This window comes from Mixophyes fleayi, chromosome 4 (assembly GCF_038048845.1).
Source record: "Mixophyes fleayi isolate aMixFle1 chromosome 4, aMixFle1.hap1, whole genome shotgun sequence".
Lineage (NCBI taxonomy): Eukaryota > Metazoa > Chordata > Amphibia > Anura > Limnodynastidae > Mixophyes > Mixophyes fleayi.
Genome location: NC_134405.1, coordinates 153,731,840 through 153,755,105, shown reverse-complemented (window position 1 = coordinate 153,755,105; position 23,266 = coordinate 153,731,840). Strand labels below are relative to the sequence as shown.

The 23,266-nt window shown below is 41.1% G+C and overlaps 1 protein-coding gene across 1 annotated transcript in view; it reads right to left on the bottom strand.

The window, feature by feature from the left end:
* Positions 1 to 23,266, bottom strand: part of DHTKD1 (dehydrogenase E1 and transketolase domain containing 1) — a 46,650-nt gene extending 23,384 nt beyond the window's left edge. Inside the window, exons 1-10 of the mRNA XM_075208643.1 lie at positions 23,014 to 23,266; positions 17,144 to 17,299; positions 12,749 to 12,960; positions 10,767 to 10,961; positions 8,928 to 9,197; positions 8,019 to 8,190; positions 2,852 to 3,050; positions 2,228 to 2,540; positions 1,981 to 2,065; positions 1,653 to 1,792 (exon numbers count right to left, since the gene is read on the bottom strand). Coding sequence (XP_075064744.1) covers positions 1,653 to 1,792; positions 1,981 to 2,065; positions 2,228 to 2,540; positions 2,852 to 3,050; positions 8,019 to 8,190; positions 8,928 to 9,197; positions 10,767 to 10,961; positions 12,749 to 12,960; positions 17,144 to 17,299; positions 23,014 to 23,185 — 1,914 coding nt within the window. The 5' untranslated portion in view covers positions 23,186 to 23,266. The remainder of the gene's footprint in view (positions 1 to 1,652; positions 1,793 to 1,980; positions 2,066 to 2,227; positions 2,541 to 2,851; positions 3,051 to 8,018; positions 8,191 to 8,927; positions 9,198 to 10,766; positions 10,962 to 12,748; positions 12,961 to 17,143; positions 17,300 to 23,013) is intronic.

Below are 23,266 nucleotides of genomic sequence, written 5' to 3'. Positions count from 1 at the left end.
GGACTTCACTTCTGCACCCATCCTTAAACAAACAATCAGATGTAACCAGCCGGATCTTCTTGGGAGGTTGACGCCTCTGCTGTCCTATCTCAACCAGCCTCTTCTGAGACGTTTTATACCTGTGGGTTCTTCTCGCTTAGGCAACAACAATCTGAAAGAAATTATACTAATGGACATAGCGAACTATTGGCTATAAAACTTACGCTTCAGGAATGGAGATGAAGATCATAAAAAGGTACTTTACTTTCAGACAGCCCAGTGTCTAAATCCTCGCCAAGTAAGGTAGTCTGTTCTTTTCCTACTTCAATCTTGTCCTTACTTTTTGTCTGGGTAGAACAGCAAGGAGAATGACTCATTGTCAAACGGAGAAACCAAGCAAGACCTCGAGACTTTTTGAGGCTGTACATCACAGTCAGCCAGGACAAATGGATTTATCTGCTACCTTGAGCAGAGATTGTCCCTAACAATCATGGTCACAAAGCTACCACCATGTCCTCAATTTTTAATCAATATGGCTGCCATCCTTCTTTTCCCACATTTGCTTATATTCCAATCTGCTGTTAACTCTCTTCTATAGAGATTTTCTAACATTTGGACTAAAGTAAACCTAACCAAGGCTTATTCCCGTAACATGTCTTCGGTAGACAAGAGGAGTGCTGCTCCAAAACTAATTCCAGGAGACAAAAGTATGGTTATCCACTCAGAATCTTCTTTTACAAGTCCCCAGTATGAAGTTTGCGCTGATATACTGGACTTTTCAAAACCCTTCAAAAGATTAATCCGATAGAATGTAAGATGGATGAGAGCTGGAATTGGACAAATGATTGATCACCAAATATTTTAAAAAGGAAATGTGAATCACCTTAGGGACACATAAAGAAGGAAGCACATTTAACTTGATTGGAACTGTATCTTAAAATGTTAAACAGACAGGGGAGCTTCCATAGTGTATTATTCAAGAAGAAATAGTTTATTGAAATAACAGAGTTTGCACGTACTAGATAAAAAGACAATTCAGGCATAGATCACACAATCAGCTGACTCCTGTTTTTCCGCTAACGGACACCATATGGGGAGCAGCTCTTACGGACAGTGATCCACAACTATTTCATCTTGGATAATAAACTATGGAAGCGCCCCCGTCTGTTTAACATTTTAGGATTCAGCTTTTCACCATGGAGATCGGGCTGTGGAATGGGAGGACGTGCAGATCAGACTCTGCTGGTGTAATACTTTGTGAGAGAATACAAGTTATTGCAGACATTATAAAGCACTTTTACTAGTCTATTTACACCGTGGATAGGTGTTACAGAAACTAATTGTATTGGTTGTGCGCACTGTGTGTTATATATTTGTTGGAATATAGAACTATATTCGAGAAAGAACTGGAAAGAAATGTATTAATGAATGGTGAAATAACTCCTACAACACAGTGTTTATAAAAGTTCAGTGTAAGCCAAAAGGTCCACCAAGCCGTTAATCCGGCCACACACAGACCCATCCTTCCACACAGATCCATCCTTCCAAGTTACAGGATCACTGTCCAATTTGACTACACATGATACATGTATAGACAAGATTTAGTAAAGCATAATTATCTTCTACTTCTAAGTAGTATATAGGAGTGCTCTGCTCATTTAAGTATCAAATACCTCCAAAAAACCTTTCTGGTTGGGTGCTATATGGTTCAGAGGAATGTTGGTGTCATTAGTCTGTTGACAAACCACCATGGCATGTCTGTGACTGAAGGTTCCACGTCCTACATCTTGTCCACTTATTCGAACATAAAACCCTTGAAAAAAATCAAGGAAATAAATCAGTATGTAAGCCATGACTATTTATATATGCTTCTTGACATACTTCATTCACAGCATTGAAGGTTACAATTTAAAATATATGCTATAAGCAAACAAAAAATCATGTATCTGATACGAGTATCAAAGTAGTATAGATGCGAGATGACATAAGTGTAAAACTCACCTTGACAAAGCAACGAGCCAAAAGCTAAAGCTTCCGCTGTTGCCCAGTCCAACTTTGTTCCTTCCTGCAACTTCTGTATTCTAGACTAAAAATGTAAGGAAATATTTCCAGTAAACATATTTCTTTCAATTCCAAACATTGCATTAAAAAAGATCAATGATGGGAGATGAATAACATTTATTCCTTTTATTTCTTTGGGGGAGGTGGGGCAGCAAAATCTACATCTGAGATTATTTTCAGACCCAACCTGTGCGTGCATCTTGAGAAGATGGCTGTGCATTTGAATTTCCTCAGGAACTTCCACAGACTTTGCCCCAACAAATTTGAGCAAATCGGCAGGAACGCCAGTGTCCCATGTCGTGATGCGAGCACTGGGTTCCACCATCTCACTCCAATTAGCCTGAAGGTTGGTAGGTGGCGGTGTGTACAAGGTCATATTCGCAAGGTGGTCATTCAATTTGGAGTAATAAGACGTTTTTATGCTTTTGCTTTCCTCTTCAGCCATTAGCCCTTCAGCTATTAATCGTTCAGTGTATATATCTGGGATGCTTTTTCGAGACCTGAAGAAAAAGATGAAATATTTGAAAAATATATTGGCTTTGTCATTTGAGTCGCACTGTACATGATTACAAGGACACTATAGCAATTGCACACTTGTTGGTGTTTTTGTATTTTTATTTTTTTTAAATAAAAATAGGCCTGCTACTATGGCATACAGAGTGTAGAGTGAAATTCTATGCTTTCTACTATGACAGACAATATTTTTCTCAGAAATAACAAACTATGAACAGAGCAATACAAAAAAAAACATTAGTTTGCCCAAGTTATCTACCGCAATGATCTAAACAACTTAAAGAAAATCTTAACTCACCGGATAATTTTGTACATTCCAGGATTAGTAAAGAATGGTTCATCCAGCTCGTTATGGCCCCATTGTCGGTAGCACAATAAATCTACAATCACATCCTTTCTAAAAAGCCTCTGATATTCAACAGCTAGCCGTGTTGCTCGCAGAACTTCCTCAGGATCATCTCCATTTACATGAACTACAGCACAGCCAACGATTTTACCTAAATTCACAGAAATCAAAACAGAACACTTGTACCTTGCAAGCAACAGGGTTGCAAATATAACTATGGGTGAATGCAATCTGTAGAGAAAAATAATAAGGTAATTATAAGTAATAGTAACCCTTGGTTGCAGTTTCAACTAAAAGTCAAGTACTGCTTAAAATGTCTAACTTTTTTCCCCCCATTTGTTGGTGTTGGTAATATTAATGTATGTGCCAAACAATTTTTCCTGTTTAAGAAATAAGTGATTTTTTCCCCACTTTCCCTTATTTGATCAAATAAATTGAGGGCTGCATGGTTATTTTTTCTATCTGCAAGAAGAAACAATAGGTGAACCAAAGGAGTTGTGTATATGTCATGTAGGTTTCTTTATATGCTATAAGAGTCTTTAGGCAAGGATGAACAACTTTAAACAGGATGCAGAAAATGTGTATACAAGACACAATGGCAGATGATCCTTTGCGATATAGAAAAATGTTCAGTTCTGTCATGTTTTAGTAAGAGTTCCCCCATAAATGTCACCTTTTGGCTAGAAAGCAAAATGTAAAAAAGACACTGCGGGACCTCCATCATCTGTGCTGTGGCCTTATCTGGAGTAAACCGCAGTAGATCGCTATGCCCGCCCTGCCTCCTGCTCCTGTCACCATATCACTATAGGCTATAGGAGTCCACGATTAAAAAATACTGGGATACTCTCATCACCTTACCCTCATATGATTGAAAAACACCATGAACAGTGGCAGACTCAGCTTCCTTGTTTTAGCCTTCCATATGAAAAGCTCTACAAAAGAAAATAGGATTTTTTTATACTCACTATAAATCCTTTTCTCTTATTCCATCTGGGGGACACTACAACCATGGGTTGTAGATGGGGAGCGTGGGAGTTGCCACTTAAATAGTTAATTCATGCTGACATACCCCTTCTGTCTGTAGCTCCTCAGTGTAATTCTAAAGCCCCAAGGAAGGGGAGAAAAACAACCAAAGACCAAACAGCAGAAGAGCAGGAAGGAGGGAAAGCAGTGTCCCCCAGATAGGATCAGAAAAAAGAATTTATTGCGAGTATAAAACTCCTATTTTCTCTTTTAACCTATCTGCGGGACACTGCTACCATGGGGACTTACAAAACCAGCCCCCTTAAGGGACCGCTCTGACTGCCCGGCTCGTAAAACACTGCGGCCACTCAAAAACATTGAAGTGGTAGAATTTGGTAAATGATTGCACTAAGGACCAGGTAGCCACCTGGCATAGGTGTTCTGCCGAAACCCCATTCTGCGCAGTCCCAGAAGCTCCCCCACTGACCGGGTGGAATGGACGGTAATGTGACTGCGTATAGGCCGGGTCGCACTGATGAAAGCATATCTAATTGTTGAAATAAGCCATCTAGCAATGCTCTGCTTGAAAGCAGGCCAACCCTGTTTATGGGGATCCTACAACACAAAGAAAGAGTCTGACCGCCTAATGCGTGAAGTCTGATGAACATAAATGCGTAATACCCTGACTGCGTGAAAGTACTCAATTTGGATATACCCAGAGGGAGTAGATGGCTCCTTAAAAACTGGAACTACAGTTTCTTGGTTTAAGTGAAACCCCGATACTACTTTAGGTTGAAAGGACGGAAAGGTGTGAAACCCCCGACTGACCGCCATGGATAGAAAGTCTGCGTACCAAACCCGGCACGGCCAATCGGGTGCCACCAGTATCACTGGCAGGCCTCCACATACCTGACCTGCCAGAGAACACGTGGAATAACTGGGATAGGGGCGGGGCGGGGGACAGGTAACACAACCCGAATTCCCAGCGCATTGTCATGACATCGACGTCCACCGCCACGGGGTCCCTGGTCCTTGAGCAGAACCTGGGAACCTTACGGTTGTGCCTCAACACGATGCGGTCCTTGAGGTGCAGAGGTAGCCTGACACCTCCTTGAAATGCAAAGCAAGTGGAAGCATGTCCGAATCCTGTAGTCCTGCAGCGAGTTGGTCAGTCTATGTTTCCATGGCCCTGGGAACCCATGCCGAAGACAACATGGGTCTGAATGAGTCTTCTGCTGCCACTTAGATGGATTTTAAAAATCCTTCCAATTTCCGGTCAGTAGCGTCCTGAAGGGAGGCTGTGCCCGGAACAGGCAGAGTGGTTGGTGCACAAGTCGTGCCACCGGAGTGTCTACCCTTGGAACCTGCTCCCAACGGACAACGTCATCTGATTGTAAGGGGTACAGGGCCACGAACCTCCTAGGAACTACTACCTTGCTGTCTGGCTGTGAACAACCTGCTTCCGCAATTTCCCTCAACTTTGTAGAAGAAGGAAAGCAGACCGTGCATCCCTTTGTTTTTTTAAAAAGACTCTGAACCGCTGCTGTGGACTCATCAATGTCTAAGAGGTCCAAGGTCTGTAACTGCCAGGTTCAGATCTTCAATGGCCTGATTTCTATGAGATTCATGAAGATCCGTGACCTGTGAGGAGTCTGTTTCGTAAGAGAGTTCCCCATCCACTTCGGATGATATCTCTGAATTGGAGACCGTTTCTGTTTAGACAGAGGTGGTCTTGGAGAGTCCAGAAATCTGTTCAGTCTGTCTATGCCCCTAACCAAGGATGTGGACTATGCAGGTTCACCTACAGGGGCCTCTTAGAGAGCAAGAGAAGCTGAAGGGCCAGCTGGTCCTGAATCTGCATTGTCATTGACTGGTTGTGGAAGTACCGCTGTAAGGGGTGCCCTATCTACTAAGGTAGAAGGAGAACCCGCAGACAGCGCCGCAAACTCTGCCTGACTGCCGAGTAGCTGCACCAGAGTGCCCACCAACTGACAGCGATATTGCCGACACCGGTTCATCCGCTAACAGCGCAGTACTACACTGGCTCTGACCCTGCCTCACAGTCTACGGAGAGCGCACCTGGGTCCTGCTGTACACTTAGCGATTTTACCTTGCATTTGGAGCAAGTAAAGTATTTTGCTTTAGATGCTTTCCTTTGTCAGATATTTTGAGAGAAAGAGTAATTACAGATTAGAATAAGAGAGACAGAGCAAATATACAAGACAAGTCTGTACAAGATACTATCTAATCTCGGACTATCAGTCAAAAGATGTATCGTTACTATATGTAGTTTGATATATGTATACAATCTTATGTATTATGCCCCAGCAGGAATGGGTGATGCATCGACTACCTTGTATATGCTGCTATCACAACTGTAACAATACAATATACCTATGCTGTATGGCAGAATGTATATTTGTAAAGGATATATTCTGCCTCACAGCACTGGGGTCATGAGTTCGATTCCCGACCATGGCCATATCTGTGAGGAGTTTTTATGTTCTCCCTGTGTTTGCGTGGGTTTCCTCCGGGTGCTCCGGTTTCCTCCCACACTCCAAAAACATACTGGTAGGTTAATTGGCTGCTATCAAAAAATTGACACTAGTCTCTGTCTGTTTGTCTCCCTCTTTGTCTGTCTGTGAGCGTGTGTCTATATTAGGGAATTTAGACTGTAAACTCCAATGGGGCAGGGACTGATGTGAATGAGTTCTCTGTACAGCGCTGCGGAATTAGTGGCGCTATATAAATAAATGGTGATGATGATGATATATAGCCCTCCAGACTAATACAGATCTGCAGCAGGAGAGGAGTCTCAGTAAGCAGTGTTCTCCTTCCTAGGGAGATTTGGCACCCTAGGAGATACCATTCTACAATCTTCTGCAGGGGAAGCTCTTTTATCCAGCTCCTCTCCTCTTTCCAGCCATTGTTTCTGCCAGGGTCTATTTTAGCCTCTGAATTAATGCTTCTATTATATAAGCGCACTTTCGGGTCCTCAATTGCTGCTGCAGATATAATTATTTTATATATCCGTGTATCTTCATTCCCCCCCCCCCCCTAATCCCTGAGGTAAACTTGGCATTTGGAGGCTTCTGGGGTACCTCTTTGGTAAGTTAGCTCTCAATTTAAAAACACATATGTATGGCCCAAATATATAGCCTATAAATTGATTGAGCAACTTCCACTTCTTTATTTTAGTGGCCATAAGATGGCAGTGGCCATAAGATGGCGGCCGCCATTGTGCTGAATCGCGCCACTCTAGACCCAGAGGTCATCAGGGACCACATAGTGTGACAACGGCTTATAAAGTCGCTTGTGACACTTCTAAAATTTGTGCTGTCAGTGAGAGTCTGTTGGCTCTTATCCGGAGACAGGTCCTTCACAGCTGCATTTGTCTTTATTTTTTTCCATAGTGTGCCGATTTTAATCGCTCACTGAAGCAGGCTGTGATATGCATTTCTAAATAAAAACAAGTAAAATAATGAAATAAAGAAAAATCCTTACTAATTATTACTAGTCATAAGAAGGTAAGCCCTGAGGAACTACAGGGAAGTTGCAGAGGGGAGGGGTCTGCCAGCACATTTATAATTAACAAATTAACTAGTTAAGTGCTAACTCCCACGCTCCCCACAACCCATGGTAGCAGTGTCCCCCAGATTGGTTGAAAGATAAATATTATTTATTGTGTCAAATATACCAATGTAATAACATCAGTTAACAACGAATTTACTTTATATTTCATTTATTTTACTATGATGCACAGAATTAGAGTAGTACTTTTCTTATTATCTCTAGCATATCACCCATTTTTATGAATTGTGTAAAAGTGTGTAATGTGATCTAAAATTTAGATACTGTTAGAGTTGCTCATAGTCCATGATCTGTCGGTCTTGTAATTAAGGCAAAGCCTATAGTAAAACATATGTAATGTTGTCTGTCCACTCTAATCATAACATAATTTCTCAATCATATTTATCTAAAAACTGTATGTGGGCACATAACATGAATCCCCATATACTTATCAAATAACTACAATGAAAGCTTATCCACATCATGCTATTATAATGATTAATGCCGTCACTCTTATGAAAAAATGCAACACATAATAAATAAAATAAAACATCTATACTGTAACAAGTATAAATTCTGGACTTACCAACATCACTACTATATAATGAGGATCTACCACGATCAGAGGGAGTAGTATACCCAATTTGATTGTTTACAATCAAATGAATACTGCCACCAACTTCGTAATGAGGTAGATTTGCAAGTGTAAAGGTTTCTGGAACAATGCCTTGACCAGAAAAAGAAGCATCACCATGCACCTGAAATAAAGAATAATAAAAATAGGAATTTATAGTGTAATAATAAGCCTATTAGGAAAAAGATGGCATTTGGCTGCTTAGAATAGTTATCAGGGATATTCAGCAGATCTCCATAGAGTGCAATGAGTCTCCACTTCAATGGGCTATTCACACTGGCACTTCTATATACAGATTCATATTCGTAATATTGTGGCATGCAACAAAATTGGGTCATACATTTTATCCTGGGAATGTTATGGCAGTTATAAGTGGTGATGCAACTTCAGATTTTATCAGTGCCCTTATCATGTGTGCTCACTTGCGGATCTCATACTATAACTGGAAACATAACCTTAGTTTTGAATAAATGAAATACAATTTCCTTCAACAAGTGCAGGCCTGGCCAAATTGTGGCCCTCCAGGTGTTGTGAAACTACAAGCCCCAGAATGCTTTGCCTGTAGATAGCAATCTGACAGCTGGCAGGGCAAACAGACTTGTTTAAAGCCACAGGTTGGCCAGGCTTGAACTATTGCATATAGTATGGATTAAAATGCGATATTTAATCTTCTTCGGTAAAGTTACACGTAAAGAAACAACCTAAAAAAAAATTAAAAAAATCTATCTGCGGTGTAAACACTTCACTAAAACGATTTTTTCCGTAAACATGATTTGAACAAGCAAAAGTGAATTACTGGTAAGATGTAGAGCAGTTCTATTTCAGTTATTATATATAAATGATAGCAATAACTGGTATTACCTGAAGGCACACAACTTTGTCACTAGGCTGTGCAGAACTATCTGCTGAGTAAACTCCATCAGATAAGGATTGCTGTCTTGCGCGAGTTTTGCCAACAGCGACCGGGTTAATTGCTTCCAAGTGTGAAGGGTTTTGTAACATAGTAACATGAAGAGACTTGTGGGAACCAAAATCCAAATTTACAGAGGAAGTTAAGTGGGAAAGTACATCACCTATAGCCAAGGAGTCTTCTGGGAACTCACTTAAGCCACGCATTTTACGGAACATCAGCTAAAAAAAATAAAATGAATGTTGTACATAATACTTAGTACATACCTTGCAGACAATTTGTATGGATTTTCACATATATAATATAGGAGCTTACACTTTGTAAACACTCACTACATCAGTTTTATGATTTGGCATATTATAGAACACAGAAGCTATATGAGCTGTATTATAAAAGGGAATTAGCTGTATACATGAAAAAGGTGCAGGTGAGTAAATGTTTAAGTGGCGGCTGCAAAAAAGCAATGTACACGAAACCCTCCTATGTCCCTCCCGTAACTCCGACGGCCAGTTCATTCTGTGCCACTATATTCACTTTCACCACCCCACTCGCACGTCTTCCTAGTAAATGAGAAGATAACGTGTTTCCATTGATACCATTAGTCACCAATTACCCTAGGCCTCATTTTACGTTGGACATACAACAATTTTGCAGCATGATGTAAGCATGTCTGCACTGCGGATGCCCACCAAAAATGTGTCCATATCTACATTTTTGTATATTGTATACTTCTGTCTGTTTACTTGTGGAGAGGTGGAACAGTGACGGCCAAGTGTAAGCGGAGTGTAAGGCAATTAAAGGGTTAATGATCTACTAATAGCACTGCTAGCGATAGGGTTAATGATTTAGTGGTCAATTTATCATTGGGGCGGCAGTAACTATCATTATGCATTACGGTTTATTGCAGCAATCCACCATGCCTGTGAACACCAGCCTCCTCCACAATTTTTTCGCATTCAGCAACAGCCTAACAGTGCCAGCAAAAGCGCTATGTGTGGCTTATGTTGGCACATGTGCATAGCGGCTTGAGCTAGATCCCATGTTAAAAGCTAGTAACCCTATCTGAAGAGATTATTAATTTGCTGTGAAAAGTGAGGCCCCTTGAATCTAAACCTGCTATTATCTAGCAATATCCTAACCATTCTACCCAATATTCAACTGTTGACCTTTCCTGTGCTCCCACATACAATACTTCATTGAAGTGTACAGTGAATTCGGTTAATGAGAAGGCACAACTAAAGTTGTTGCTATTCCGTTATACATCTACTTCATCATTTATATAGCACCACCAATTCCACAGCGCTGTGCAGAGAATATTAGTCGCTCAGTCCCTGCACCATTGGAGCTTAGTGTAAATTCACTAACACGCACACACAGAGACTTGGGTCAATTTGAAAGCAGCCAATTAACCTACTAGTATGTTTTTGGAGTGTGGGAGGAAACCGGAGCACCCGGAGGAAACCCACGCAAACACGGGGAGAACATAGAAACTCATGGTCGGTAATCAAACTCATGACCCCAGTGCTGTGAGGCAGAAGTGCTAACCACTAAGCAACCGTGCTGCCCAACTTCACACACAGATTATTCAACATCCTCTTTCTAACCATCTCTTAGCATTTAAATGACGTTTTGTTCCTGTCCCCCACAAGGGAGATATGTCTTAAATGTCTTTCATGGTTTCTATTAATATATAGTTCCTATAACTACCTTGTACAATGTAGGGGAATGTGTCAACGCAATATAAAAGTAATATAAAGTCTAAATGTAAAGGCCAAGTATGTCAGAACTACCTCTGGTGGAAATTGAAGAAGTCCTGTGAGGAGGTTGAGTCTCCCCCTGTGAGGCATTCCTATAATCACATCTGTAACTCCGCTGAAAGAACACATTTTAAGCATCTCATAGAAGAACCCCATCATGCTCTCTGCCCCTTCTCCTCCATAACGCTTTACAGTAGAAAATTTGGTAGCCAGAAAATGGTCAAACTCCTGTGTAAAATAAAAGCAACATATATGTAAAAATGAAAAACAGCCACACTTAAAAGAAATTGTAACATTATAAAAGCCATTTGCTTAATCAGGCCTAGCAAAGTCTTGCACTATGCTCCATGCAGGCTTTATACACACTCAGAAAGGGCATGGAGGAAGAGGTTGTGTCTGCTACCTGTTCTCCATCATACATTTGATCCTTACTGGACCTGGCCACACCTAAACCTACACCATACTCTGCCCCATTGAGGCCTTGCCATTAGGATTATCTGATTAGGATTGACATGAGAGCTCTGAGAAAAGAAAAGGGGGGAAAACGTGAAATTAAACACTAGCAATGCCATCACTACTGGATGGTGAGGCATGTAAGACACAGCTCGTAATGTTCACAGAAGAGAGGTCCAAAACAGAATATATCTCACTTTAACACAAATGTTACACTGAATTCAGTTAATTTCATATACATGTATGAGGAAAGAATGAGCACCAACTTATCTGCCTCACTTAAGCCAGCCTCTCACAACTTAAATAGTTTTACAAGTTATATAGACACACATATGTTAAAGGTTGCAAACTAATACATAATCCATGTTAGAGAAGTGGCCACTCAGACCTGTTGCCAGAGGTGTATAAATTCAAGCACCTAGCCATGCAGTCTCCATTTGCAAACATTTGTGATACAAAATGGGTCTTTTTGGAAGAGCTTAGTGGTACTGTGATAGGATGCCACCTTTGCAATAAGACGGTTTGTGAAACTTCATCCCTGCTGGATATTACATGGTCAAGAGATATTATTAAAAAGTAGATGCATTTAGGAACAACAGCAACTCAGCCAAGAAGCGGAAAACCATGTAAAATCAAAGGAGGTCAACCGACTGTTAAAGCACATGGTGCGTAAAAGTCTCCAACGCTCTACTGATTCCATAGCTAAAGAGTTCCGAACTTCCATTTGCATTAATGTAAGCACAAAAACTGTGCAGCGGGAGCTTAATGGAATGGGTTTCCATGGCCGAGCAGCTGCATGCAAGCCTCACATCACCAAGACCAATGCCAAGCGTCGGATGGAGTGGTATAAAGCACACCGACACTGGACTGTGGAGCAGTGGAAATGTGTTCTGTGGAGTGACAAAGCAAGCTTCTCTGTTTGGCAGTCAGATGGGCGAGTCTGGGTTTGGCGGATGCCGGGAGAACGTTACTTGCCTGACTGCATGCCAACTGTGAAGCTCGGTGGAGAGGGATAATGATATGATTTTCAGGGTTTGTGCTAGGCCCCTTATCTTCAGTGAAGGGCAAACTTAATGCTTTAGCACACCAAGTCATTTTGGATAATACTATGTCTCCAACTTTGTGGCAAGAGTTCAGGGAAAGCCCTTCTCCATTCCAACATGACTGTGCCCCAGTGTACACAGCAAGGACTACAAAGACATGGTCTGATGAGTTCGGTGTGGAAGAACTTGACCAGCCTGCACAGAGCCCTAACCTCAACTCCATCAACACCTTTGGGATGAACTGGAATGGAAATTGGGAGCCAGGAGGCCTTCGCGTCCAACATCAGTGCCTGACCTCATAAATGGTCTACAGAATGAATGGGCACAAATTTCCACAGAAACACTCCAACATCTTGTGGAAAGAAGTATTTGAATACACTGTCATTACAATGCCTGTTGTGCCCGAGTATACAGTATGTATGTATGTATAAGTATAAATATAAATATATATATATATATATATATATATATATAACTGTGACAGTGTAATTTTGTCGGCTCAGTCAAATATTGTTTTACCTGACATTCCAACATAAGCTTGGCCAAATGTTTCCTCTCTTCTGTTGAAAATGTTTCTTGTTTCAACTGTTCAAATCTTTTAGAAAACCATTTCTGTTCTTCTAAGCTTTGTAACTGACTTGTTTCAATGGAAATACTTCCACAATAAATGTGATCCAGGTATGCCAAGATCTCTTCAAGTGTTGCTTCCTCCTTTCCAATATTTAATAACCCTGTTTATGGATAAAATTAAAAGTTTACTAAAATTAACTTATGCAAAAATCTCTCCCAACTTTTCAACCTGTACTCTAAGAAACAATACAGGGATAGTAACATCACAATGAAATTGACAATTAGACTTACCAGTAACTCAATGTCCAGGAATTTTCCAGGACAGCACCCAAACAATGAGAAATAGGGTCCCACCTACCTGTGGACAGGAAGAAGACGAATTACAAATCCACACCTCACTACCCCTTTTAAGGACTTTGCAATACCAACTAAGACCACCAAGGTGCTGCTCAACATATTTTTATTAAAGGGTGTGAATACAGGGGTGCCATCCTGGAAAATGTCTGGAGAAGAAACTAATGGACCCAAGGCTGAATTTACATTACAGTCGTAGGACAACACCAAACCAATGAAATGATATCAGAAGTTGAGAAGTTAGACTATGGCTATCTAATATGTTTTAAACATTGATGTATCATATGGATGCTATTTCCAAGTAGCAACCCTGCAAAGCTGTTTATTTGTGACTCCAAGCTGCACGACACAAAAAGTATTGAATGGTCTCCTGGAGTTAGTATATATTTTGCTTATATTTGTAATGTTTTATATGCTTCCACGAATGTCTGCCATTTCCTCCTGACAGAAGATTGCTACAATGTTCCGTTGTCTGTAGACATCCATTTGAATAAAACCAATGGTCATCTTTTTTTCTGTATGGCCGATTTTTCTAATAGCAATTTATCAGGCAACACCTGACACCTAAACAGTGGTAGCTCTTCTCGCTTTTGTTAGCAGGATCTTGTCAAAACGAAGGCATAATAATAGCCTGTGGACTTATGGAAAGCAGTGCCCATTCTTGGAAGTCCTGTGGTGTCCGTAGCTGCCAGGCACCCGGTAAAGAGATAGTTCTGCTACAATCTGCACCCACAGTCACCTAAGAGTCTGTGCCTAAACAGAGCTTTGGTGTATATGATGAGAGGTGGGCTGCCGGAAGACGGACTGTATCTCCAGGCCCCAAAACTGCAATACTAATTCAATTAAAAATAGGGTTTTTTATAGCGCTCGTTTAAAAATTCTGCCAGCTGGACAAATAAAAAAAAAAAAACACAAACTTTAAGATGCTAAAAAAAAAAAAAAAAAAAAAAAAAACTGTCCAGTCTCTAATCCTGTTTGCAAAAATGATAAAACCACCTGTGTTTTGTGAATTCTGATACCCAAACTCCTGAAAGCATCCATATATTGAGAAATATTTTCCAATCTGTCAGATAAATATTTCTAGGGTGTTCAGGACCCAAATGGATCTATACCCATCAACTCAAAATTTTCATCATCAACGAGAAAACCTGAAAGTTTAAAAAGCAATTCCTCCTGGTCTAGTTAATTCACTCCAGAAGTCTGCCACCATATTAAGATTGTCTTTTAAATGAACCACTGAGAAAAGGAGAGAAGATGTGACACTGTCAAAAAAAGATCTTCGTTGGCAAATTATGTTATCCAATAATCTTCTGTTTGTTTATAAATGCAAGAACAATCACAACGTCTGACTGAATGTGCAAGGTCCACCCTGTTATTATCTCTGAGAAGGATTTAATGCTTTCTTAACTTCCAGCTTCCAGAATTATTCACTCCTTGAATTAACAAACTGAAGATGGACAACCCAGCCCCAAGCACTGGCATCTGTGGTGGTGATCATTAGAATCTGAATGTACCAAGGTATTGCCCATTTAGGTTCTCCTCCATCTTTAATAAAGCTGCAGAGACTTTTAATGGCCCTCAACTTCCCATCTAGAAAGTACTTTTTGTTCCACATTACGAGAATTGCTGACTGAAGTGGTCTTGAGTGATACTGGACCGATGGGACAGTTGGACGTGTTGCCTAGTAAGGACATGGTTTCCCTTGTAGAAATTTGAACCACAGAATGAGCTATGGATGTTGCTGTGTTGGCCCACCATGATTCTCCTCAGTAAGAACAGTCTTTTGTTGATTGGAATGAAGAGGGACATCTAGACAACCCTTACTGTTTGGGAAAAGTCAGCCTTCAATTTATTAACAACCTGACTAGGATAGAGAGTGTCTGACATTCTCCAGCTAGCCCAGCAATGGAATTTTCTTATTGTAAATGAGAAGAAAGCAGTGGCTGGGGGCGCAGGGGGGAGCTTTCGCCCCCTGCCTGGTTCCATAGAGGGCTACCTTGGGCTGGGTCAATTGGCTACCTGCATATTTGTGTTTAACTTAACATGTTCATAATAGGCTGCTGAGCAGAGTCTTGGATCACAACATTCTTAATCGAAACAACCAGATATGCCTGCTTGCACCAAACAGTAATAGCATAGTGAGGTAGTTCAGTTCCAATTTATATTACTCCTGCTCCACTGGGAGGCAAAAATTTTCACCTTCCCTCCCACCTGATATCTTGTATCATTGGATTTTTGAACCTCCTTTAGATGTTTTAAAAGAGGAAGTCAGTTCCAGGAAATGCATTTTTATTTGCGCTGTTTAGGCCAATTGTCTCATTGTGCTGGGTTTGAAAGCTGCAGTTTTGTACATCATCCTAACAGAGTTAGGAGAAAATGAAAATATGACAATTTATAGCTTTAAATATAACTTGGCCCTTAAACGTATCCCAGAGCAACCTTTAGTGACCTAGCTATACATGTAAAAGTGATGCTTGGTTTGAGTAATGTTGCTACCAACTGAAAAGTCTCAGTACTGAAACCACTTTTTGCCCACAGGATTATCAAGTGCCTCTATCATCAAGAAGCAGGAAACATTTCTTAGAAAATAAGCAAGTGCTGTATCTACTTTAGAATATTGAATCCATCTAAAAAAACTAACTAAAAAAAACGTCATCTACATAATGTAGCGATCAGAAATAAAAAACAAAAAACAACAAATTTAGAAACCAGTAGGATTTTTTAAGAATTTGGAAAAATTACATCCATTAACATCACTGACATCAATAGGAAGACTTCAAAAATTAGGTGACCGTGCTAATGTTTTATGCTAATTAGCTACCTGACAAACACTTTGAAAGAAGCAAAAGGACCAAAATATGCCCAATACAGTCTCAGATTTGCTTCAGTAGGTTGGTTCCCCCCCCCCCCTCCCCCCCATGATATATAAATTTTAGATAATTCAATACATTTCCTTACACATCACACCATCTACAAAAATGGGGATAACTATGGTAAGAAAAGTAGTTCTGCCCTCTAATCTGCTACTGCTTAATATTATATATTTTTGTTTATTTTTATGATTAATTGTGCTTTTCATATAGAGTCTGTTTTTATGGTTGTGTTTATTGTACAATAAATCTAATTTGTTTATATACCAATCCCAGAGTATGAATTCTTCCATCTATGAAAAGTTGATTCTTTGAAAAAGAATCTTAAATATATTTATATCAGTCCTATCTTGGTTTCTACTACACCTAGTATTTGGTTAGATATATATTCTTCATGTATCATTTCTAGTGCTTTCTGCTATTGGTGTGTTTTGTTTTGTTTTTATTTTATTTTTAGGGAGCAGCAACACTTCCCTGCAGTGTAGCTGATTGACAATATTAAATAAATAATTTAACAGCGCCTGTGAACATTTTTTTCTTTATTTAATACCATAAAAAAAAAGAACCATGATAATTGTTATTCATTGTCATTCAGTCCTCAACCCTGGTTGGAAGAAATTTCAAGTCTAGATTGTGCCACGCTCCAAGCTCAGAAGCATAGTTCCGTAAGTGTAGACCACCTACAGTTCAACCCACATTATTGCATTTATACCATTCAAAACAAATGGGGAAGCGACACTAGCCGATTGGTACCTATACTTCCTTAACTTCTACTGAACCGGTAGAGTTTGTCTGCACAGAGTAAGTCCCAAATCTTTTAACAGTATATATTGGAATCACATTTCTCAGAATCTTTTCAAATAAATTTCCCCCCTACAGAAGTCAGCCTCACAGGTCTAGAATTTCCTGGTACCAATTTTGTTCCCTTTTCAGGAATTGGTACCACATCTGCTTTCCACCAGACTTGTTGCACTGACCTGGTTATGTGGGAGTCCATAAATATACCAAACTGATCTACCAGTTAACACACATAGTTCCTGTATCACAGGTAGGTGTAACTGCGTGTCCCCCTGACCACATATTTATATCAGAGCAATAATAGCTACCAAATTAGCCTTACCTGCAGTACAAAAGGGTCCATGGAGTGTTTCTGCCAGCACCTGTATTTCTGGCACCATATCCATGACTGGTTGATCAGGAAATAATGGATTAATTTTTGCAGCTTTGTGACCATGCTCACGGTAAGCTGTAACAAGCCGTGCCAAACCATGATCCACTACAAAAAAATAAAAAGACTGATAATTAAAATATACAAGAAACATAATTATATCCACCTTGGTTTTTTTTTTTTCCCCGGAGGGCGATAAGGGCACCCCTGTGACCAAACGCATAAAAGGGTACATAACAATAGTGACGAAACCATATATAAAACAACTTATAAAATAGGTGGGATTTCTAGTACATAGCAAAAAAGCATACAGATTGCTATAAGGAAAAACTACTTATTATTATTACAATTTATTTATATAGCGCCACTAATTCCGCAGCGCTGTACAGAGAACTCACTCACATCAGTCCCTGCCCCATTGGGGCTTACAATCTAAATTCCCTAACATACAGACACATACAGAGACGGACGGACAGAGAGACGGACGGACAGAGAGACACACACAGACTAGGGTCCCGCTACCGCTCCTCACTGACACGGTCGGACGTGATGACGTCACGCCCGGCAGTCAGTGAGAACAGTGAGGTGGAGGATCCGGCGCTGGATTGGTAAGTTTTTTTTTGTTTTTCTTCTTTTTTCTCCCGAGGGCGATCGCGGCACCCCTGTGACAGTTTGGGAACCGCTACCTTAATCTCAGTAACAAATTAAAATACATTTAATCAAAGAAAGAGACTCCTATCTCTAATAAAATATCAGCAGGGGGGTTAAACAAGTGGTGCAAGCTATAACAAAATAGGAAATAAAACAGGAAGGAGCTGGGGGCTGCAGGTGAAGGCTCAGAGAGCTACATGTGGCCCTAGGGCCACCTGTTGCTCACCACCAGGGTTGTAGTCTTATAATATTGAAACTAATGGTTTCCAATCAGGGCCGGACTGGGACTAAAAATCAGCCCTGGCATTTAAGGTACACAGGCCCACCTCAGTTCCAGCAGGAATGAAAATATGTGCCGCCGCGTAGCGGTGGCGCTGAACACGGCGTGACCTCATTGTGTTGTGGGTGTGGCCAACATGGGGCATTGATACATACATTATAATAATACATTACATTTAGCATTTTAGACAAATACACAGGCCCTACTGTTAGAAGCACACAGCGTTGCCTTCACAAGCAGTACGTTGTGAAGCGGGACATACCTCCCAACTGTCCTTGCAGTCGGACCAAATCCTGACTAAGGGAGACAGTCATCCAAATTCAGGACTGCCCTACCAGATTCAGGACAGTTGGCAGACTGTCCTGCTCTCTCCTACCTGTCTTGGTCACTTTCACCACTTGTAGCAGATGGTTTCTTTAGCTCAGTTCATTCTTGTCTCGAACCTGGAATATTGGATGCCCTATTTTGAAAAAAAAAATGGGTACATGAGATTTAGAAAACTCCAACCAGCCCCAATGTTAAAACAATAGCACTCACGTTTTATAATTAGGCCTCCCTCCAGTCCCCACAATAATAATATTCACATTTAATAAGTAGACCTATTTCCCTCCAACCAGCCCCAACATAAAATTAACAGTATACCCATTTACTCAAGACATATTTTCCTCCCTCCAAACAGTCCCAGCAATAAATAAAATAGCATTAAAATGTAATAAATATAGCCATTTTCCACAACCAATCCCGACAATAAATAATTCATATTCAATAAATAGCCCTTATCCCCAAAATCAGCCCCATATTCAATTGATAGCCCTAAACCACCCCAGCATTAAATTAAAGGTTCTTTCACCTAACCTTAAATAATTAGCCCCCACCTACACTCCACCATTAAATAGCCTACCTCCCACACTATATTAAGATCCTCCCTTCTCTCACATATTATACTAAAATACTGCGCGCACGCACACACATGCTATATTTAAAATACTGCGCTCGCGCACACTATATGAACATGGCCAAACATGCACGTACACTATAGCAACATGGGGCCACACATGCACAAAATTAGCCCTACAGCCACACTGTTAGCCCCACTGGTTGTTAGCCCCACTGTCTGGTTGTTAGCCCCACTGTCTGGTTGTTAGCCCCACTGTTTTTCCTCCACTGTTTGTTAGCCCCACTGTTTGTTTGTTAGCCCCACTGTTTTTCCTCCACTGTTTGTTAGCCCCACTGTTTATTTGTTAGCACCACTGTTTGTTAGCCCCACTGTTTGTTTGTTAGCCCCACTGTTTTTCCTCCACTGCTTGTTTGTTAGCCCCACTGTTTTTCCTCCACTGCTTGTTTGTTAGCCCCACTGTTTGTTTGTTTGTTAGCCCCACTGTTTGTTTGTTAGCCCCACTGTTTTTCCTCCACTGCTTGTTTGTTAGCCCCACTGTTTGTTTGTTTGTTAGCCCCACTGTTTGTTTGTTTGTTAGCCCCACTGTTTGTTTGTTTGTTAGCCCCACTGTTTGTTTGTTTGTTAGCCCCACTGTTTGTTTGTTTGTTAGCCTCAGTGTTTTTCCTCCACTGTTTGTTTGTTTGCCCCAGTTTGCCAGCCCCACTGTTTGCCACACTATTACTTACTTACACACACAGACACTTACCTTTTTACATCCAGCAGCAGCAGCACCCTGCGCGCTGGTCAGCCAACGGAGAATCAATGACTGCCGACTATGCAGTAATCACATGGGACGGCGCCTGTGGCATGGTGCCGTCCCATGTGATTACTCACATAGTCGCCAGTCACTGACTCTCCGTCCGCCGAGCAGCGCGCAGGGTGCTGCTGCTCGGCGGACATGCGGACCGGCCCTTCTGGCCATCGGCCCTTCTGGCATTTGCCAGAAGTGCCAGATGGCCAGTCCGGCCCTGTTTCCAATTATCTGTGCTACACAAGCAATTATAAATCCCTGTTAAGTGGGGTGATGATGTTCATCCATAGAGTTCAATGGGATAGGACATTAAAATCATACTGGCCAACTCTCCCGGAATATCCAGGAGACTCCCGCATTTCGCGAGAGTCTCACGGACTTTCAGGAGAGTGTGACAAACTCCCTGATCTGCCCCCTTCCTAATGAAGTGGGCAGATTTAGGTCCAAAATGCCGCGATTCACAGGGAATCGCGTCGTTTGGGCTGGCAAATTTCGGAGCCCCGCCCCCTGCACGCCCCCGTCCCCGGCAGGCTCCCGGATCATACTTGCCATAAGTTGGCAAGTATGATTAAAATCTGATCCCAAAAATGTTAGACAATTCTCTGCAGTAAATGCTCATTTGAAAAAATAGAATGCAGAATTTCCTTTTTTAGACAATTCAAACACATCATCTTAGATATGTTATCTCACAACTGAAATTCTGTGGGGCAAGTACAGTCACGCTTTTAGCCTTCTAAGTGTACATTAATGTGTAAAACGTGGCAAAAAAAAATAAAAAATACTTCTATGACAAACTATTTCCTATATTAAAATGGCATTTTCCTAGTTAGTTTTCTGAAATGTCTGTTAAATAATGAGAGTAGTTTGTGTGGGAGTTCAAATAACTAAAGTGCAGCCTCAGCAAGTGATCTTTGGAAGAGGTCAATAACTCACTAGCTAGTACTAGGTTTTTCCTTAATCATCATCATCTATTTGCAATGCACCACAAAACTCTGCAGCACCAGTCAGTTACAAATCATATAAAATACAATCACATATTAAAAAGAACAAGTACGGACGAGATTGACAATAAAGTAGCAGACGTGACACAAAAGGTAGAGTGGAGACTGTTCATGTGAGTTTACAATTGAGGAGCTAGTGGAACAGAGTGACCAAAGGACTGGAAGTGGTAGAACATACAGAGGTGGTTGTATCAGGTGGGGTAGGATAGGCTGTAGTGAAATGTTGGGTTTTGAGAGAGCACTTGAAAGATTTAAGGTTGGAAGAGAGCCTGGTCAGGTGGGGGAGAGCATTCCATAAGGAGTGAGTAGCACAGTAGAAGACAACAATGTGGGAGTCAGAGGGTGTTACCAGAGAAGAGGAAAGGCATTGGTCAGAGGCAGATGACAGAAGGTGAGAAGGTATCTTGCATTGAGGTCAGAGATGTAGGAAGAGGAGTTAGTGAGGACTTTGAATGTGCCAGATAGTAGGAGGTTACAGTACCAAAACCAGGAGATAATGAGAGAATGGATTATTTTTCATAATATCCTGCATGAGAAATGGGCATATTATGGAAATGTTTCCAAGAAGGAAGTGACAAGACAACGCAAGGAACTGGATATGTGGAGTGAAGCTGAGGGCAGAGTCAAGGATGACTCCAAGGCAGCAGGCTTCAAGAACAGGGGAGAAAGTAATATTATCAACTGTGAGACTGTGGTAGTAGCTGTAACACTAGAACCTCACTGTTATTAAATTCTGGAACGTACATATCCCAGTCAGTACTGCTGATCAACTACCAGCCTATATGCAACGACAGCCAGATGAATACAGCTGCAGGCTTAGAGGAGAAATAGATCTTTGGATGTAATGTGAAGCAAAATTCATTCAAAGGCAATATGACCAAAGGATCACAGCTGTCACCAATATAAGCTACAGCTGTCAAAATGTAATGGTCAGCTTCAGTATAAACCAAGGGTCCTGTAATTTTCACCTTCTGGGCCAGGTCTAGGTCCTACTTGCCTACTCTCCCAGAATTCCAGGGAGGCCCCGTAATTCCGAATTACAGGGAGTCCTCCCGGACTCCCAGAAGAGTAGATAAACCTCCCGGATTCACCAAAATTGACGGCATTGACTTTTAGGGGGGGGGGGGGCTTAATCGCATCATTAAGCGCCACCCCCATGAATTTCTGTATTTTATAATGCGGCGGGTCAATGGTGATGAAACATGACGTCACCATGCCCCCTCCTACCCCTTTTTCACATTACTTCTCCCCCAGGATCTCCCGGGTAAGAAGTTTTGAAAGTTGGCATGTATGGTCTAGGTCACCAAATATCTTGGGGTTCCAAAGTGTTGGAAGCACCACCTTAAGAGGTCAATTCTGTTGCACCAAAATGAGAAAAGAGGATGGCAACAATCATCTATCTTTTCCAAAACAGCTTAATTCTAAAAAAAATTAAATAATTACAAATCTCTGACAAAAGTGTATTTTTATGAAAACACACAAGGAGATTGTGTAGCACAGCTCAGAACCTAGATTTGGATAACAAGAAGCATAAGGCTAGATACACACTGGCAATTGCGTTTGACACGTGGCGATAACCATGGCTTCCACTGCTAAGGGAATAGTAAATATGAATTAATAGAGCAAGCAGTATCCAAAAAGCATAAATGGTGGCACTGGAACCAATAGATTCCATAATAGTTAGCATTTTTTGAGATACAGTAAACAAATGTTAAAAATGAAAATACAATACACACCTATTGCATAACTTCAACATATATTTAAAACTTTGTTCATGACATAATATTCTTGTGGCACATAAATATGTCCCAATCCAGGTGGATTCACATTGTTAGCAATAGATTTTTGTAAAATCCTTGAAGATTATAATTACTGCAAAATTAAATTTATTGTCTTTAATATGCCTAAAACTTGTTTGCCCTCCACATGGAGGAGCTGTGAGCAGCACTTTGATGCTAGTTAAGGCTGGCTTGTTGCATTCTCGCCACTGCTGCTTCGTGTGACCCGAGACCAGTCACTTTATTCAGCCTTGTCTTAGAGGAATTGGCCAAGTATGCAGGAAGCACTGTTCATCATAATCCCCTTTTCAGCGTTAACAACGTAACAGACAACCAGCGCAAGTAAAGGGGTAAAATGAATCGAATGACTATGCAAAGAACACATGATTATTCACTAGATGACACAGACAAGCCATCCCCATACCTTCACTGCTACCAGCTGACTCGCAGACCGGTCCTCGCATTTGGCTGCCTGTGATACCACTTTTTATCGGTCGGTATCCATACACCCCGCGCTCCGTGCGGTAGAACCTGTACACAGCTGGGCGCCATAGCCTCGTAGTAGCCCGTACCGAGTGACTAAGCCAGGCCGACATAACAGATTACTAAATAACAGCAGCCCGCACTACAGCAACGAAAGAGTTAACTGCACAAGATCACCAGACTTGTGCGCAAAC